The following is a 19,709-nucleotide window of genomic DNA, read 5'->3' as shown; positions in this document are numbered from 1 at the left end:
AATGCTTCTCTCTCTCTCCATTCCTCTCTCTAGGATCAATACATAAACCCTTGGGTAAGGATTTATTTTTAAAAAATTTTAAAAAGAGGGAGAGCCTTCGTCATGACTAAGAAGTTCCAGCGATGAAGCAAGTTCTCGCTCACACTGAATTCACACATCCCTTCCCAAAGGGGGGAGTGTCCCGGCCTCCGGATCTGTATGCCAGACCTCACCCCCGAGAAGGGGAGGGGACCCCGAGGCGTCACATGACAAGGAGCCGAGGGGAGAGGAACAAGGGAGCCTTTGTCCAAGGCCTAGAGGTGGCCCGAGTTTTGACTAAGCCTCTTCACTCACGTCGGGGCCAAGCACCCCCGGCCGCAGCAGCGCGTGCGGAGGGGTCACCGTCACCGTCACCGACCGGAGACCTGGGCTGTCCCTTAGCCGGAGAGGCCAGGAGTCCATGCCCACTCAGCGGGCTTTGGTGCCCGAGAACCGGCGTCTGCTTCCAGGAGGCCTCTGGGGTTATAAGCTGTTTCTCAGCATGAAACACACTACTGGGCGCCCCAGTGTGAGAAACATGGACCATGAACCAGGAGGTCCGGCCTCGATCCCCCGTGTGGGGCGCGCAGGAGGCAGCCGGTCCATGATTCTCTCTCATCATTGATGTTTCTCTCTCTCTCCCTCTCCATCTCCCTTCCTCTCTGAAATCAATAAAAATATATTTTAAAAAAGAAAAGCACAGTTTCTGCTGCACGACTGAAAGCACCCCCAAAAAAGGGGGGATCGTTGCCCTAGAAGCACCATGCATGACACACCCAGCGTGGAGGGGTTGGTACGACACAGTCCCGCCCCGTGGGGAGGGGACAGCGCTGGGGGCTGGTGTGGGGCCAGGCAGGTGCCAGGGTGCATGCCCACTCGCTGCCCTTCGACCTCACAGCCTCCTATCTCCTGAGCCTGCTCCGGAAGGTTTGCAGAAGGGGAGATGGGCTCTGCTCCTAATGCGGGGCTTTGGAGCGAGTCAGGTAACCTCGGTTATCCTTACTTTCAGGTCTGCTACCCATGGAAGGCATTCCACAAATACTTGCTCAAGGAAGGAAGGAGGGAGGGAGGGATGGAGGAGGGGGAAGGGAGGGAGGGAGGGAAAGGAGGGAGGGAGGAAAGGGAGGGAGGACAGAGAGAGGGAGGGAGGGGAGGAGAGAGAAGGAGGAAGGGAGGGAGGGAGGGAGGGAGGGGGAGAGGGAGGGAGGGAAGGAGTCCTGGTCCTCACCAGCATTTCATCCCCAGGGTCCCACCCGAAGAGGCTGCTATAAGTCTTCGCTGTCTTGCTGTTAATTAACAACTGATTTAATGAACATTGTGGATATTTTAAAAATGATTTTTTTATCGATGAAAGTAGTGACTTTTAATTAGCCTGATGAATGCTAAAAATGGCCTCTTTATTGGTGCAATTACAGACTTTCAGGCTCTGGGGTCGACGGGAATCGTTGGAGACACGTCCCGCCCTGGAGTGAACACGGTGTAAGGCTGCGTGAGCCGGTCCCTGTACCCCCGCGGCTGGCTCCCCGGGGACGGGGCGCAGGGCACAGCCACTGGCTTAGGGGGGTTTCTGCCTGAAGCTTGTCAGCTTGAGGACACGGAACCCTGAGTTCCTGGCCGGACCTTCACTCATGGTTTCCGATACTTAACACATTGCACTTACAGAACAGGGAGGGCCTGGCCTGCTCGGCCTGCCTTAATGATGGCCATTAAGTAGCCGTGTGGCCATTATAATCTCATCACCACAGATTTCAGGGGGCGTCTGGAAAACGTATGCACCACAAATAGCCAGAGAAGGGCATCTGGTGGCATGGGCTGGCGTCGGACGGCAACACCCCAGCTTGGAGAGGCTCACGTCGGGAGATGGGAGCATGAAGAGAAGTGAGAGCAAGATGAGCTTATCTCAAAGCCATAAGCTGTGAGAGAGAGGAAGGAGTCGGAGGGGAGAAGGCAGGGCTTCCACCTGGGGGTGCCCGAGAGATCCGCCCAGAGGAGCTGATGCCAGGTCTGGAAGGGAAACGCAGAATGTGCCAGAAAGTTGGGGTTTTCTTTGGGGAGGGGAGACAGTCTATCACCCGTGGGCAAACTACGGCCCGCGGGCCAGATCCGGCCCGTTTGAAATGAATAAAACTAAAAAAAAAAAAAAAGACCGTACCCTTTTATGTAATGATGTTTACTTTGAATTTATATTAGTTCACACAAACACTCCATCCATGCTTTTGTTCCGGCCCTCCGGTCCAGTTTAAGAATCCATTGTGGCCCTCGAGTCAAAAAGTTTGCCCACCCCTGGTAGATGTTAGAAGCAAAGGAGATAAAAATGTATTCCTACAAAAAATAACAAATGTGTTATACACACACACATATTTATATCTATAATAATAAAAGTGTAATATGCTAATTAGACCAGATGTCCTTCCGGACAAAGCCAGGGCTGCGAGGGAAGCCAGGGTCCGGGGTGTCAGAGGGAAGCTGGTGCAGCAGCCGGGGGGAAGGAAGGCCTACTCTTGCACGAATTTTGTGCATCAGGCCTCTAGGATATAGATATAGATAGATATAGATATAGATATAGATATAGATATAGATATAGATATAGATACAGATACAGATACAGATATAGATATAGATATATAAATAGATCACACACACACACAGATGCACGCACTGAGGGAAGTCCACCAGACGACCGTGCTGAGCGTTGTAAACACGCCTGGCCTGCAACATCACTCTCGGGATTCCGCTTTCACAAAACAGCAGGTGACTGTCCTGACGGTGATTCTGCAGCCACACCTGCCACAGTGACTAAGAAAGTCACCAGCCGGCCGAGCGCGCCCGCTCCCTCCGGAACCGCCTCCATAGGCCGAGGGCAGCCCGTCATCTCACGGAGTTAAACCACCTTCCCGCCGATGACACCCTCCCACCGTGCCCACAGGGTCCCCACAGGCCGGGTGGCCATCACGGCTCCCGTCAGAGTGCCTGCTCCCCCCGGGCGGGTGGGGACGCTGGGCAGGGGGGAATTAGGTCTGGGGCTACTCCCCTGCTCATAGGAACCAAGGAAGTCCGGGCTTTAAACACAGAATTTAAATCCCCTTTTCCTGTCTGACTGTGACCGCATCTGCACCTGAGCAAGTGTGTGGAGGCCGTGAACAGCACATTGACGTGGCGTCCCTGGCTTTGGCCCGCCCTGTCTGGTAGGAGTCCCACCGCTGGTGCTAGGAACCAAACGAGTGGCAGCACTGGGCGCGAAGTCACAGGCCCAGGCCCTCGATGCGCCTTTACCCACGGAGCAAACCGCCTCCGCTCCCCGGACGGACTACCTGAGGGGGGGTGCGAACCGTAAATGGTGCGCCTCCCTCACCCACAGACATGATGAACATGCCGTGTCCTTCCACTGCGCACAATCAATAAACGTTATCGGCATCTATGTTAGAAGAAGAGCCGTCACTTACTCAGTACTGCACACATGCTTACAGTGAATTCTTTTTAAAAAAATATATTTTTTATTGATTTCAGAGAGGAAGGGAGAGGGAGAGAGAGATAGAAACATCAATGATGAGAGAGAATCATGGATCAGCTGCCTCCTGCATGCCCCACACTGGGGATCGAGCCCGCAACCCGGGCCTGTGCCCTGACCGGGAATTGAACGGTGACCTCCCGGTTCACTGTAGCCAGCCGGGCGACAGTGAATTCTTATCAGGCACCAAGCTAACAACTTCTCTCTCCCCTCACAAGGGCACGGAGGCTGGGAGCTGTAACTCCTTGCACCCCGAAGGGCAGTGAGCAGCCTACTCGTTAAAGGACCAGGGAATTCTGCGTGTTATCATGGTGTTGTCTTCCTGGCACAGTGCCGACTGGAAAATGAATCTGAGGCCATCTGTGCTTACCAGGTGGCATTAACACTGGTCCCCGGGCCCATTCTCTCTCTCCAACGAATGAGATGACTCTTTCTAATAATCTTGACAATCCTCTGAACATACTGAAATATACTGAAAGACAGCAGCGGGCATCGGAGTCATGTTCTGTCAGCATTAGTTAGGAGACCATTTCTTACTGGGGCCTTGTGTTTGCTATTCTTTCTACGGGAAACTCGGAAAAGGAAAAGCATGAAGCTCGCACTCCTTTCTCTCCACCACGGAGTGGGTGTGCCAGACTGGCTGAGCCGCCCCAGAGCGGGCGGCAGCATCGCCGGCCCAGGTGGCTACTTGGCCCGGGAAATCGGCTCACGTGGTGTGTTTCTCGGATGTACCAAGCGATGGATGGTCTCCAAGGAGCGTTCTCACCCACCTGCTTCTCCCGGCAGCTCGGGAGGGCAGGAGGCAATAAGTCAACATTTTTCCAGAGGAGGCAACTGGCTCAGAGAAGCCCCAGGGATGAGCAGTGGGGGTGGAGGTGGGGAGACAGAGAGAGGCACACGGGTGGGGTGGGGGAGAGAGAAGCCGAGGGAGGGAGAGGGACAGGGAGGGGGAGGGGGAACGCTAGCCATTTTCCGAGTCCTGGGCCATTGCTCTCTCCTCCCATCACCGTTTCCTTATCCATTTGCAAAGGGGAGGGGATGAATGGGGGGGGGGAGAGAGAGAGAGAGAGAGAGAGAGAGAGAGAGACACTACGGGGAGCCAGGGAGGAAAGGAGGCCCGCGACGGCTACTATGAATGAGGTGTCTAAGTAGAGAAGGTCCAGAGGCATGGAGGGACTCTAAACAGATCCGCAAGGAGGACCTCTGACCTCCAGGCACCTTGGATGTCCTGCCAACCTGAGGGGCCCAGAGGCACTGGCTAGAGAATGGCACGCGCGCGTGCACACACACACACACACATACATGCGTACGCACATGCACGCACACACATACACACACGGGTGCAGCGTTGGACACACAGCTGCGCAGTGTTGGCTGTGCCCCGCCCGGTGCGAGGTCCCATGGAAGACACGCCCCTCAGAAGGAGAAGCCCCTCAGCCCCTCCAAATAACGATGACCTCATCGGCCCTGGCCAGTGCTCTCAGCGGTTAGAGCGCCGGCTCCAGCTCCAAAGGGTCTCGGGGTTCGATTCCCGGTCAAGGGCATGTACCTGGGTCAAGGGCCTCAGTTGGGGTGCGTGTGGGAAGCAGCCAATCGATATGTCTTGCTCACATCAATGTTTCTCTCTCTCTCTTCCTCCCTCCTGCCCTCCCTCCCTCTCCCTTCTACTCTCTCTAAAAATCAATGGGAAAAATACCCTCGGGTGAGGATTAACAACAACAAAAAGGGTCTCATCACCACCCCAGCCACCAGAGGTCTTGTGTTACATACATGTGCACACACGTACGTAAGTACCCACGAACGCCTTTATCAGGATGACTTACGTGTGACCCTTGGCGTGTTTACCCAACGAGGCTTGCCTCTGAAGGACCCTTTCTAGCCTCTTCTCTGCCTGCTGCGGTGCGTGCAGCCCAGATTCAACAAACAGCTACTGAATTATTATCTTATTAATAATGCGGACGAGAGAGTGATTCTTTTTAAAAAAATATATATGTTTATCAATTTCAGAGGGGAAGGGAGAGGGAGAGGGAGAGATGGAAACATCAATGATGAGAGAGAATCATTGATTGGCTGCCCCCTGCAGGTCCCCATACTGGGGATCGAGCCTGCAACCAGGCAGGTGACCTGGACCAGAATCGAACCAGGGACTCTTCAGTCCGCAGGCTGACGCTCCATCCCCTGAGCCACACCAGCCAGGGCGGGAGAGTGATTCTTACGGAGTATCCAGTACGGGCCAAGGGTGGTATTTATATGTTAAATCTAATTTAATACTTGGAATCCTGTGACTTAGAAAACTGGGGCCTGAGGAGCTTAAGTAACTTGTCCAAGGATCCCTGCTGGTCAAGGTCACCCTGCTGGTCAAGGTCACCCTGCTGGTCAAGGTCACCCTGCTGGTCAAGGTCACCCAGCAAGAAGGCTCCCCAACTGTTAACACAACAGCAGGACGGACTTTGAATCTAAAGCCAGATTTGTTAGACTCCAACCTGGTCCCCAAGTCACCCCCATAGAAAAATGATGAAATTGAAAAAAGACATTGCTTTCCAGGTTTAGATACATGCGTTTACCGAGCATGAAACCAAACCTCAGCTTGTGGCAGCGAGAGGAGCGACGTTCCAAACTCAATCTGAAGGATTAGAGACGCATCTGGGAAGTGAGAAGCTGTGTGTGATGAGGAACCTTTATCGCTGCGGCCAGGACTGTGAGAGGAGGAGGGAGAGATGGAGGCACGCGCTGTGTGAGGAAACCACGCCTGCGTGTGCTGACAGGAAAGGCACAGGCTGGGGAGTCTGGCGGAGTCGGTTAAATTCCGGGCAGAGCATGTTTGGCTGTGGTCCTCAGGCAAATTACTTCCTCTGTCTAAGTCTCATTTTCCCCAGTGATCGGTGACAATAACAATAACTGCTTTTAGCCCGGCCGGTGTGGCTCAGTGGTGGAGTATCGACCTCTGAACCAGGAGGTCACGGTCTGATTCCCCATCAGGGCACATGGCCGGGATGCGGGTTCCATCCCCAGTGTGGGGCGTGCAGGAGGCAGCCGATCCATGATTCTCTCTCATCATGGATGTTTCTCTCTCTCCCTCTCCCTTCCTCTCTGCAACTAATAAAATATATTTTAAAAATAATAATAATTGCTGTCAGAGAGAACGCAAACACTGGATGGGTAGAAGGCAGAGAACTCAACCCAGGACAGCAGCGCTGCCATGACCATTCACAACAGCGTGTTCACGTGTGTGACTGCCGTGCCAGTCCCTGGACGGGCGTGGAGCTGCCTCGCTGGCCCAGCTTTGCACACTCCCACCGTCCTCGCCACAGAGCCGGGGGCAGCCGAGGCCAGCGGAGGCCAGCGCCCAGTGAGCCTCCAAACCCAGCTGCCTCTGCACACTGACCCCCAGGCCTGCCTCCGGGGCCTAAAGAAACACGGCCAACATGTGGGCCAAGCTGGCGCCTCCCTGGATGCCGCCCCTCAGCGCCTCTGTCCCCTTCCACACACGGGTAGACCTGACGGGTCTCGTGGGCACCACCCTCCACACCTGCTCTCTGCTTGCGGGCACCCCCAGTTCATGCCTGACCCTCAGGGTCCCCTGGAGGGGGCTCTGGAAGCGCATGCGGCTCTGGGGACCTGGACACCCCCCAACTTCCACCCCCCCGCACTGAGCAGGCACCAGTGATGCCGACGGACCCCCTTTCCCCTCCTCAGTTCCCCCAAGGGGCCAACAATCGACATCTTTGGGCCAATATCTTGGCGTCTCGAACTGGCCCCCGCCACCAGGGCCAAGCGGTTAGGCACAGCCTAAAACCAGCACAGCTCCGACCGAGGCTGAGTGCGGACATGACCGATGACGGTGCAAGGGAACCGGTGTCGGGAAGGGCAGGCCTTTTCTCTAAAAAACGCACCAACCCTGAGCGGTGTCGCCTCAGAAAAACACGTGCTGGGACCCAGCGTCTGCAGGGACGGCCTCAAGGAAAACAGGTTTTTCCCTCGTCCAGCTTTTCCAATGGGGCCAGAGAACACCCGCATGGAGCTGGGCTGGGTTCCAGGTGCTGACACAGGTCAGCGATGACAACGAAAACCAAGCAGGACATTCCCGGGGCGAGGGCCACCCCTTCCCACAGCGCCGGCTGGGGCTGTGGGCGAGCGGGGCCCAGCACAGTCACCCCCAGGGCTCCCGGAATGCCGTCTGGGCACTTTTCACTATTCTGTAACTCACTAAATGATTGCCCCTAAAACCAAAGAAAACACGAATATCCAAACCGGATAGAACAGATGTTCTGAACATTCACGGCTGCGGTGGACAGACCCAGCCACTGACAACAGCACTGCCCGCCTCACTTTTAATTTCCTGTTTGTTATCTGTTATCTGTTAGGGAAGGGGGGGGGGGACCACAGAAAGGGAACCTTCAATTCTCTCACAACATCACAGGAGCCACAGTGTGTTCTGAAGAAACACCACCAGTGCTCCTGCCAGGACCTGTGCGTCCTCTCCACACGTGTAAATATGCTTATTAATAGAACATACTGAGTCTATTGCATTTGCATATCCATATAATCATTGCCTGTGCATGCACATGCGTGTCCGTATAGACACACACACACACACACACACACACACACACACACACTCAGAGTCCCTGAGCCCGAAAGGCCTTCTTGGCCAGCGAGGCTGTGGCCGGAAAGGGGCTCGCGGCCGGGGAGCAGAGCGGAGCAGCCTGGGTGGATGCTGGGGCTGACAGCGCTGCTCCCGGAGAGCTCCCCGCTCAGCCCCTGCATCTGGGAGGTCTCTGCTCCCTTAGGGAGGGCTGCGCCCAGGTCAGCGGGGCCCACCGGCACCTTCTTGGACGGGGCAGGAGGTGGTGGAATGGGAGCAGGCGTCCTGACTGGGGAGACGGAGTCCCCTCCACACCCCAGCGGTGGATCCCCGGTCCCCGTCCAACCTGGGAGCCAGGCCGCCGCGCGATGAAGTCAAGATGCACCCCAATGCCCCCACCCCACCCCCCAGGCCCCGACCCCCACCCAGCCCCTCTGACAGCCCTCAGCGCCCCTCCCGCACTGGCTGCAGACGCCGCAGGGGTGCGGGGTGGCGCGCGGGGGAGGTCGATGGGAGCTCCCTCCGCACCTATGGGGACGCCCTAGCGGTCCCCTGGGGGGTGGGGGTGCCTCTCGGACGCGCTGGGGAGGCCCAGGCTCGGCGGGGCCTCCTCCCGAAGGAAAGGAAGGAAGGAAGGAAGGAAGGGCGCGGGGCGCGGGGCGCGGGCGCGCGGGCTTACCACGAGCGCGGGGACCCCGGCGGCCAGCGAGTAGAGGAGCGCGGGCGGCACGGCGCTGCTGTCCTCCGGGCCCGGGTAGGGCTTGCGGTAGGCGCTGTCGTGACAGAAGAAGCCCTGCACGTTCACGGCGAACGTGTCCGTGTACTCGAAGTAGTACGCCAGCATCACGGTGCCTGCCATGATCACCATCTGGAAGTAGAGCATGCTGCTGGCCGCTGCTCCGGCCGCCGCGGGCAGGCGGGCGGGCGGGCGCCGGGGAGGAGGCGCGCAGGCCGGGCTGCCGGGGCGGCGGCGGAGGGCGGCGGGGGCGGCTCCCCCGGACGGGCGCTCCCCTCCCGCCCCCTGCCCTCGGCAAGCGCCGCCCGCTGGGGCGCGGGGTCGCGCGGGAGGGCGGGGAGCCGGGGGCGCGGGAGCCTCTTGGTGCCGCGGCGCCGGTCAAGCCCCCGGGCCGGCGCGGAGGAGGCGGCGTCGGCGGGGCAGCGGCCGCGGCCGGGACAGCGGCACCTGCGCCCCTCGGAGGGCGCACGCGGAGGAGCAGGAGGAGCTCCTCGCGGGGGGCGAGGGGAACCCGGATGGGGGGCGGGGAGGCGGCTGCGAAGGAGCCGCTGGAAACTCCCTTCCGAGGCCGCCGCTGGGCGGTTCGGGCAGCCGCACGGCGCCGGGAGAGCGGGGCGCGCACGCGGCTGCGGAGCGCAAACGCCGCCAGAGCGCCCGGCTGCGCGGCGACTCCCAGCCCGCGCCCCCTCGGCCGGCTTCTCGGGGCGCAGGACGGAGCCGGCGCTGGTGAGCGGGCGCCGCGGGGAGAAGCCTCCGGGGCCTGGAGCTGCGGGTCGCCTCCTGCCGGCGCGGGGCTGGGCGGGCGGAAGCAGCGATCCCGCGCGCTGGCTCCCGCACAGCGGCCCCTGCCCGGCCCTGTCTTCCCCGCCTGCTCATCTTCGTCTCCCGTCATTAGCTGCCTGTGAGACAAGCCATTGCAGATTCCGGGGACCCATGGGGGGGGCAGCCGCTAAGGGGGGAAGGGCTGCTCCTTGAGTCCCTAATTCCCCAGGGTCAGGAGACCAGGCGGGCACACCGCATGCACACGGAACATGCACACGGAGCGTGCATATGGAACATGCACACGGAACATGCATATGGACCGTGCACACGGAACATGCACACGGAGCGTGCATAGGGAATATGCACACGGAACGCACACAGGGTGCGCGGACACGCATGTGCGTGGGCAGGGAAGTCACTGTGGAGCCGCACAGGTGTGCAGAGCCTGCGCCCTGAGGCCAGGGGGGGTGCCTGTCTTGCATGATAAGTTTAAGCAGCGCATTTGGGGGAGGGGTCCCCAGAGCCTGACACTGCTCACACGCCCCACTCCAGAGAGCAGGTAAGGAAGCGTTGTGTAGGAAACAAAGAGATGAAACAGTTCTTGTCCTTCTGAAAACGTGGCATTGCCTTCCGAGTTTCTGGAATGTTCCTTTTAATAGGTTGTAGCTCGATGATATTGGGAGGTGGGCCTTTGTCACGAGGGAAAAGCAACACTGTTCGCTTTAAGAGGCCATTGGCGTTTGGCAGGGGATGGGTGGTTTGGGGATGCTGTTCTGATGGCGTGTGCATTCCTCCACATGGTTACAAACACCCTTTAGTAACGCATGACTGAGCGTTTACCAGGCAGGCGACACCAGGCAACATGGGTAATAATAAGCGATCTGGGGCGGTGGGAGCCACCGGCCCCTGCATGGACCGTGTTCTGGTAACATTGGGCTACACAGATGGTATGACTACCACAAAGATACCTGGTTTACTGCTCCATTCAGAAAACCACTGAGACTGTGAACGGCTCCTGTCCTACACAGAACTCCCCCAAAGCTTCCCACCTGATGGAACTTCCGGAAGAACAGTGCTCAGTTTTAAGTTCGCACTTTTACCTTTGGGTTAGGGAGAGTCTCCTGCAGGCGATGTATTCTCCCATAACTTCCTAAATGAAAACGCATGGCGAGACTAAGTGTTGAGTGCCCAGCACAGTCCCCATGCCATAGCAGGGCCCCTGTCTGTCATGGCCCTGCTCTGCCCCCAGGGGGAGCACCCTTTGCACGCTGTAGGTATTCAAGAAGGATCCCTTGAATAAATCAATGAACTTACTCCTCTAAGAACAGCAGGCAGGTGTTCTCACATAGAAAATTTATGTCCAGGGTTAGGGGATCCTGATCTTTCTGTCCCCAGGTAAGCTCAGCTCGCACACTCACACGGCACATTGACGCTGAAGGCACAGCGTCGGTGTGAGAGCAATGCTGGGACTGCCTGTTCACACCCAGCCCTGCCCCTTACCAGCCGTGCAAACCTGGGCAAGACACTCGACCTCGTTCTGCTTGAGTTCATCCCTTTGCAAAGGCGATATGAGGATTAATCACACTCAATTAATTATGTCTGGCACATGTGAACGCCTTTACTGCGTTTCAGTTAAATGAGATGTAACTTCCAGACATAAACGTACCTGTCCCACCTTAGTCCAGGGCATTCTAGCATCCCTCCCCAGACACTTCCTTCTCGTTTGATTGCTTACAAAGTGATGCTGGGAGTACCCATGCTTTTGTAGGCGGGTACATTGTCCTATAGATTTGTATACATTCTGTCTTCTCTTTCGAATGCTACCCAACACAGGAATAAGATATTATTTTCCTTCAGAATTTTCAATTTCCCCATCATTAGTTCATATTAGGTGGCCAAATAGTGTTGTTGGGAGATTCATGGCAGACTAGCGATCCATTGCTGAAATGGAAGTTAATACTGAAACATCGCTGTGAGAGAGAAACATGGGTCATTGGTCTCCCATACACACCCCAACTGGAAATTGAACCCACAGCCCAGATAGGTGCCCGGCCAGGAATTGAACCTGCAACTTTTTGGTAACCAGGACGATGCTCCAAGCCACCGAGTCGCCAGCCAGGGCTGACCTCTCGCTATGACATCTGGCACACGCTCCCTCACAGAATGGTCTCCGGAGGGTGGTGTGGGAGGTAGCTGTTTTCTCGAGAACACGGGGAGAAACACAGGGAGCAGAGGAATCTGTCCGTCTGTCTTGAGGTGCTGCTGTGAGGGGACGTTTACCTCCAAGGCCAGCGGCTTCGGACCTGGACAAGTGGCACTTTGCTTCAGCTAGAACACCCATCGGAACAGTCATCACAAAGCACACGTTCTATCAGAGGCCCTCCTTACTGGTACACGCAGTTCCCTGAAGGTCTAGGCATGGCATTGCTGGACTAAGCAAAATGCCCACATTTATGAAAATATTAAGCCTGGGCACAGCCCGTGTGGATCAGTGGTCGAGCATCAACACATAAACCAGGAGGTCACAGTTCGATTCCCAGTCAGGGCTCGACCCCCAGTAGGAGGTGCGCAGTGGGGCAGCTGATCCATGATGCTCTCTCATCATTGATGTTTCTCTCTCTCTCCCTCTTCCTTCTTCTCTGAAATCCATAAAAATATATTTTAAAAAATATTAAGCCTGGAAAGAATAGAACAGTTTAACTAGTATGCCTTCAATTGAGTGCTCCTATATTAAAATTAAAAAATTTAAATGACTAATAACTGCAACATGCTGATGATTATTGATCAGAACTGCTCTGTGGAGTTCCAATCTCTTAGGCCCTCTGACTCTCCATTTGCTCATCTGTGAAATTGGATCAGTAAACCTTTCCCAAGACATTGAAAGGCTTACATTTATAAAATGCTGCACAAACCTTAAAGCATCATCGGGCAAGTCTTCATTGCACACATGTTACCATCGGGAGGAGGGACAGTAATATAGTGGGTCCTGGGTGTCCTCCCCAGCACAGAGCGCCCCTCCAGCAGCTCCGAGGGCTCGCTGCCCGGTCTGTGCCCACCTCGGGGCATGCTGGATTGTTTGCCGCATGTTTCCATCACAGAGACACACATTGTTTTTAAAGTTTAAACCCTGTGGATCCACAACATCAGGGGAGGTTTCCACAGGTGCCCGTTCCCTGAGAGCAACTTGAAACAACGATTAAGGAAAAGGACGCAGGACTGTGAGGATGGTGGGAACCCGAAGGACTGAAACTCAACAGAACTGAGCTCCTATCGCTGCTCTGTGGATTCATAATCGGGGGATGTTGGCCAACTCGCTGTCCTTTCCCAGAGAGTACAGTGCCCTCAAAGGAGGAGGGCGCTGCCTCCGTCACCACGACGTAGTAAGGAGCCCAGGCCATCGCGACAGCAAGGGTGGCTGTGGCGACTGCTGCTCGTGAGCGCCCGAGTCTATTCACCTGCTACTGCTGGGGCAGCCACACCTCCTATTTTTTTTCTTTGAAATTTTTTAAACATTCTATTTTTATTGATTTCAGAGAGGAATGGAGAGGGAGAGAGACATAGAAACAAAAGTAATGATAGAGAATCATCGATCAACTGCCTCCTACACGCTCCCTCCTGGGGATCCAGCCTGCAACCTGGGCCTGTGCCCTGACGGGGAATCGAATGGTGACCTCCTGGTTCATCGGTCGACGCTCAACCACAGAGCCACGCCGGCCAGGCAGCAACCACTTCCTTGATCCCTTTGGAAATTGCCGGCCTACATCCCGCTGCCCTGGCTTTGTAGCTTCTTGGTCCCCGGGCCACCTGGAAGGCATCCTATCATGCTGTGATGGACGAGGACCGTCCCAACCAGAACCATGGACCTTGCAAACGCATCACCAGTGGCGGGAACTCACGGGGCGAACCTGCTGATGGCGGCTGAGGGCCTTCGTCAACGGTGCAGACTGTGACTGCCACTGGGCATCGGCTAGGCTGCCCTTCGCTGAACGAGGTCATGACGGGGACAGAGCTACCTCTATGGGAGCCAGACACTCAGAACGGCTCCTCCTGGCCACCGATGGGCCATTTTCAACTTCAGGCTGGAGTCGGGCGACGTTTAAAGTGCTCATTTTTAGTGAGGGCTTGAGTGCCCTGCCCCAGATGTCATCATCCTTAAATGGATTATTAGGTTACTGAGCACTTCTCTCCCGAAGAGTTCACAACTACAAGCAAGAAAAGTGATTGCTGGTCAAGGAGAGGAAATAACGCCCCACTGGCTGAGTTGGAAGAGGCTCAGTAGAGGAACAGGTTCCCCTGAAATACAATTCTTTGCGTATGGTGCCACTTGGGAAGGAATTCGGGCAGGGAAACAAGACATGGCTGATTGGTTTTTTGACTCTTCTGATTGTCCCTGCTTGTGACTAGACTAGGTTCAACGAGTCACATCTCACTGTGTTCATCCTGTCCTTATAATGAATGCGTCCCTGTGTAATGATGCCCTCAGTGTACTGTAATGGGTAAGAATAAAATACTTCAGTTTGCTTTCCGCGCACCCAATGACTTGCTGTGATATTTTTTGCCGCTTACATAGATAGGTCTCCCATAAAAATAGAACACGGGGAGTAAAACCTTAATGAACTGCACAGACGTCTCATAAAAGAAAAGGGTGTCCTGGGAAGCGCTGCTGGTATTCATGGAAACCCTCCACGTGTTCTGGGAGGACGCGCCCCTTAGTCACCGCGTGCTGAGGCGGCCCCATGTGTCGTCTGGGATCTGACAGGAGTCATTATGTGGAAGCCCAGCTCTTACTGCTCACTCCTGCAGTGACACGATGCAGGAGGCCCAGTTTTGTGGTTATGGTAGGATACACTCTGGACGTTTTGTGGGGGGAAAATGCCTAAAATAGGTGTTTGTTTTCTTGAAACAACGGTATTTATTGAGTGACTACTATACACCAGAAACAGGCGTGTGTCTCACTCAAGTATCTCTGACCCTCACGACTACCCCAGTGCCCAAGAGAGGTGTCACGCCCTCAGACTTGGCTTGAGTGTCTGCCACCAGGCAGCCTGTGGGAGCCCCCACTACTCTCGTCCACTTACTCCAGGCTTTCGGGGTGTGGAGTCCAGGGTGAATGACGTGGGTTTTAATCGGATGCCTGCTTAGAAAGAATGTATACAACTCAACACCAACAAAATAATCGATTCAATGAAAACTGGGCAGAGGACTTGTGTAGACACTTCTCCAAAGAGGACACACAGGTGGCCAACGGACACATGAAAAGATGCTCAGCGTCACTGATCATCAGAGAGACGCAAATGGGAACCACAAGGAGGTACCACCTCACGCGTGTCAGAACGGCTCCCGTCAATAATCCACAGACAAGTGCGGGCGAGGGTGTGGAGAAAAGGGGACCCTCGTGCGCTGCTGGTGGGGATGCAGACTGTGCAGCCGCTGTGGGAGACAGTATGGAGTTTCCTCAGACTCTATTATCCTTCCCTGTTCTCTATTTCTAAAACTTTCTATAGAAAAAAAATACCATATTCCTAATGGAAAAACAAAACAGAACAAAAGTGATACCACCGAGACGGCCATAATCCAAGTTTGCACTGACACATGAACCGAGATGCTTGTACCCAAATGGCAATAATCCGCGTCCCACAGAGGAACCCGCCTACGCAAGGCCCATTCCCGGGAGCCTGGTCACAGCTACACACCCGGCCGAGTGAGCGGAACCTGGAATATGCGTGGATTTTCCCAAGGGGAAGCATTTTGGCAGGAATTTCCAAATCTCAACGTTTTGGGCGGAAATGGAGGCAGGTGCGAGGCAGGTGCGGTTGGGAAGATGGGCTTGGCCAGGACGGGGGATCACTGGGAGGAGTGGAGATTTTTTTGGACTGGGAGACCGAATCCAGATGGTAGCAAGCCTTCGCAAAACAGGCCCACTTGTGTGAGTGTGAGTTTTATCCTAAAGATAATGGGGAGTCATCTAAACTGTTTCGCTAGGAAACAGACGCCGTTCAAGCAGCGCCTGGTGAGGGCTCTTCGGACACTGGTTTGAGGGAGATTCACAGGCGGAGGTGAGATGGGAGGCCACAGGGTCCACTGGGAAGCAAAGGCGAGAATCCAAAAATGCAAGAGTGCTCCTTTCCAAGGCCCATGCTAATCGCGTGACCCTGAGGTTTAAACACTTCAGGGACTTTCTTTAATCTCAAAATAAAGAAAACACTTCTTAACACAGTGTGCCGGGCCCCACAGGGCCGGGCCCGCTTCCTCCCTCCAGCTCCCTAAGAAGGTGTCCTGGCACCTGGGCGTCCCTAGTCAATGCTGGGGGAGGCAGCGGTGGTGAGGAAGGAGCAGAGCGCATGGCAGAGTGCAAACCCGAGAGGAGAGCCGGTCGGAGAGCCATTCTGGAAGAAGGGCCAACAGGCACAGGAGGGGGAGACGCAGGAGACACGTGGTGATTGGCAGGGGCAGTGCCAGGGACCACAATGGGGAGGATGGGGAGGTTTCAAACTGCAGCGTTTAGAAATACACCAGGCCCAGAGACACCACCTGGGAATGATCTACATGAGGATGGCGACTAATACAAGAATGAGGACTAGGCCATACTGCCTGGCTGGCATGGCTCAGTGGTTGAGCATTGACCTATGAACCAGGAGGTCAGGGTTCGATTCCCAGCCAGGGCACCTGCCCAGGTTGCAGGCTCCATCCCCAGTAGGGGGTGTGCAGGAGGCAGCCAATCAGTGATTCCCTCTCATCACTGATGTTTCTCTCTCCCTCTCCTTCCTCTTTGAAATCAATAAAAATATATTTTAAAAATAGAAAGGACCCACAGAGGTCAGAGAGGATGAAGCAGCCGGGGCGGGGGAGAGGATGAAGCTGGCGTGAGGGGGGAGTGGGCAGTAGGGAAGGCCGGGGAGTCACTCTCCCTGCGAACAAGCCCTGGCTCCTCTCCAGCTTCCCTCAGCATCGAGGTCTGTCCTCCATCAGGGCACGTGAGCAGCGCCCTGAAATAGACGCGCAGCCCAGGGGGAGAGCTGAGTGTGGAAGGACGCACACGGGAGGCAGCTGGGCGCCCCCATTTGGAAACCCCACCCCCCAGGGGAAGGGAGCTGGTCCTGAGGTTGGAAGGCAGACTCCAGACTCCTGCCCCGGCCTCTCCCCTCTCCCGTGGCCCCAGCCCCTCCCGCCCCTCTGCTCTTAGCCTTTGGCGGGGTGGGGGCGGGGGCGGGGGGGGGGGGGGAAGCAGCAGGGCTCCACACACTGTTATTTTCCCCTTTGAGCAGCTGGGGAACATCTGGTGAATACCCTCCTTCCTAACAAAGCCTCTGTCCGGGCCACTCGAGTCCTGCCCAGCCCACCGACGGATCCCGTGCCCTGCGGGGGGCTGAACTCAGCCAAGTGCCACCTCAGTCAGCTCAGCCTGAGACAAAGGCCACGCGGAGAGAGAACCCCATGGGCTGTGCGCAGGGTCCAGCCCTTGTCGGTGAAAACCAGCCACGCCCCCTCCCTTTGGTTGAGAAAGACGAAGGCGTCAGAAAATGTGAAGTAAAAGCCGTTTGGTATGAAATGCAAGAGGCCCAAGCAGTGCAGCTGACGGCAGGATGGGCGACATGGAAAAGCACGGCATTTCCAGGATGGCTCTCTTCCGGCAGCTTGCAGCACAGAAGGATCGAGTTTCTCAGTTATCCATGTGCATATGTCCCCATTGGAAAGCAGGGAAATGAAGGACCGACCGGGAGGAATAAGACAATTCAGTGATGTCCCTCGACTCAGCAAGTTAGGGTCGATGCAAAATGGACTTCTTCGCGGACAAGCACGAACAACAGGAGTCTGGGGCGCTGGCAGCTTCCAGGCTGGTGGCAGAAGTAAGCGCTCCAGCTTGTCTCTTATGCGGTGGGCATTGCTCCCATCTGAGTAATGCCGTATTTTCTGGCATTCCTGTGAAACATGCAGGAAAGAATAGGTAATGGAAATGATGGACGTACAGGTATTGGATGTGCTCACATCCATGAGGCTGTTACTCTCATTCGCACCGCGATTCTTCCCATTTCGGCCAGTAGGCGCGTGCTCTCCGTGGCTTGCTGGGGCCTTCGACCGCGTTCTAATGAGCGTGGCTAGTTCCCCTGCTCCTGGTGAGAGAAGGTCCAGGGTCGTCTCAGCTGTAGGGGCCGGCCCACCACACGGGCCTGCTGTGGGGATTCAGGGAGGCGGTGCCTGCAGCACGTTGGGTGTGACCCCCAGCTCAGAAGAGCTTTCACTAACTAGGAGCTGTTCCTACTGCCATCGACCTTGATAGGCGGTCAATGAGGCAAAATGAGGTCAAGGTCAGCCTCCAAGGGAGGCTGTCTTATTACGGGAGGCGGGATTGTCAGGAGAAGCAGGATGGGGGCCCCCTGGGCACGGAAGCGCAGGTCAGTGAGTGGCGCCCCTAATTAGACCAGGAGTGACAGCTAACCCAGACCCAAGGGACAGCTCTCAAATGAGGCCGGCAGGGGATGGCCGCGCAGCGAGGTGGAGGAAAGTAGGACACGCAGGGACGCTTCTCCGAGAACGGCTTGGGGCTCAGCCTTCCTGGGCTGGGGGCGGGTTAGACGTTCGCTGGCTCCTTTAAGAAGCAGTAAATGCCTGTGCTGTAGGGAGAGTATGTCCCCCGCCCTCCACCCCGTAAAGACAGGTAACCGCCTGGCCTCAGGACGTGACCTTATTTGGAAACAGGATCCTTAAGAGATAGTTGATTTAAGAGGAAGTCATTAGGGTGGGCTCCAACCTATAGGACTGGTGTCCTTATAAAAAGGGGAAATTTGGCCCTAAATGGTTTGGCTCAATGGATAGAGCGTCAGCCTGCAGACTGAAGGGTCCCAGGTTCGATTCCAGTCAAGGGCACATGCCTGGGTGGCAGGCTCGATCCCCAGTGTGGGGCGTGCAGGAGGCAGCCAATCAATGATTCTCTCTCATCATGGATGTTTCTATCTCCCTCTCCCTTCCTCTCTGAAATCAATAAAAATATATTTAAAAGAAAAGGGGGGGTGGGGATTTGGACAAAGAGATTGACACACAAGCAAAGAGGAGGATGTGAAGACAGGGAGCCGACTGGAGCGATGCACCTACAAGCCCAGGGTTGCCCCAAACCCCCGAAGCTGGAAGAGGCGGGGCCACCAGAGAGGCCCCGCCTGGCCAGCGCCTGCACTTCAGACTCTCCACCTCCCGGCCTGGGAGACCACACATCTCTGTTGTTTCCCCGTCACAGAGCCTTGGGCGCTTCGTCATGCGGCCCTAGGACACCAGCCCACCTGGTGACACAGATGACAGCCAGTTCTCCGAGACCGCGGACGCATCTGGCACATTTCGGGAGCATCACAAATACTCACTGGTGAATAGATTAATGAAACGCCATGGCCCCTGGCTGATCTATACACATACCACTAGGCTTTCCCCTTCACTGTGTGAAAAGAAAATGGTGCAACAACCCAAAGAACATTCCTCAACTCAGAGGCTGGGTTTCAGACCAAGTGAGCCTATTAGTTCCCTCAATCACGTGTCCTCCTTTCACGATATTTAAGTGAACATACCTGCATGCCACTCTTTGAGGTTTCATGCAAAAGAAATTTATTGAGAAAAAACAAATACACTCGGTCTGAATGGAAAACTTGGCCAGGCGCTCGCAGCCCTGCCCCGTGAGCACGCAACCTAATTAGCAGACCAGCCTAATGCGTCCGTCCGGGAGCTCACAGGGCATCCGCGAGCCGCTAACCACATTTCACACCGGCTGACAGCGTCAGGGCCTCCTGGTGCTCATTACGCCTCCACGCCAACCAGGCATCTCCGCAACCGCAAACGGCCTGAGGAAACGGAGCGCTGGCAACGCCTCTCCTGCCACCGAGCTGACGAGCTGACGGAGACCCTTGCCTGCCGAAGGGCATGGCTCTCTGTTGCGCGTCTGCCACTCTCCCCGTCACCCTCGTCAAATGTCCCCATAGCCACCTGACCGGGGCAGGTCCGCTGCCTGGGCTGTGACTTCAGGTCATCTATCCTACGGACCCCACTAACACAGGTCCATTCTTAAGTGGGAAAATCCCCCAAAAAGCAAACATTTTTGGCCCCAGGTGGAAATACAGGGT

General features: G+C 55.9%; 1 protein-coding gene across 2 annotated transcripts in view; it reads right to left on the bottom strand.

Annotated features, from left to right (window-relative positions):
- The window catches only part of PLPPR5 (phospholipid phosphatase related 5), a 39,820-nt gene extending 30,386 nt beyond the window's left edge, over window positions 1-9,434 (bottom strand). The window contains exon 1 of one of the 2 annotated variants that reach the window (XM_059673657.1): window positions 8,791-9,434. In XM_059673657.1, the coding sequence (XP_059529640.1) occupies window positions 8,791-8,994 (204 nt within the window). In that variant the 5' untranslated portion in view covers window positions 8,995-9,434. The remainder of the gene's footprint in view (window positions 1-8,790) is intronic. The other variant, XM_059673658.1, reaches the window with a different exon arrangement.
- Window positions 9,435-19,709: the final 10,275 nt, after the last annotated feature.

Source organism: Myotis daubentonii, chromosome 18 (genome assembly GCF_963259705.1).
Source record: "Myotis daubentonii chromosome 18, mMyoDau2.1, whole genome shotgun sequence".
NCBI classification, from domain to species: Eukaryota; Metazoa; Chordata; class Mammalia; order Chiroptera; family Vespertilionidae; genus Myotis; species Myotis daubentonii.
Note: the sequence above shows the minus strand (reverse complement) of the source record. Positions and strands in the feature narration are given on the sequence as shown.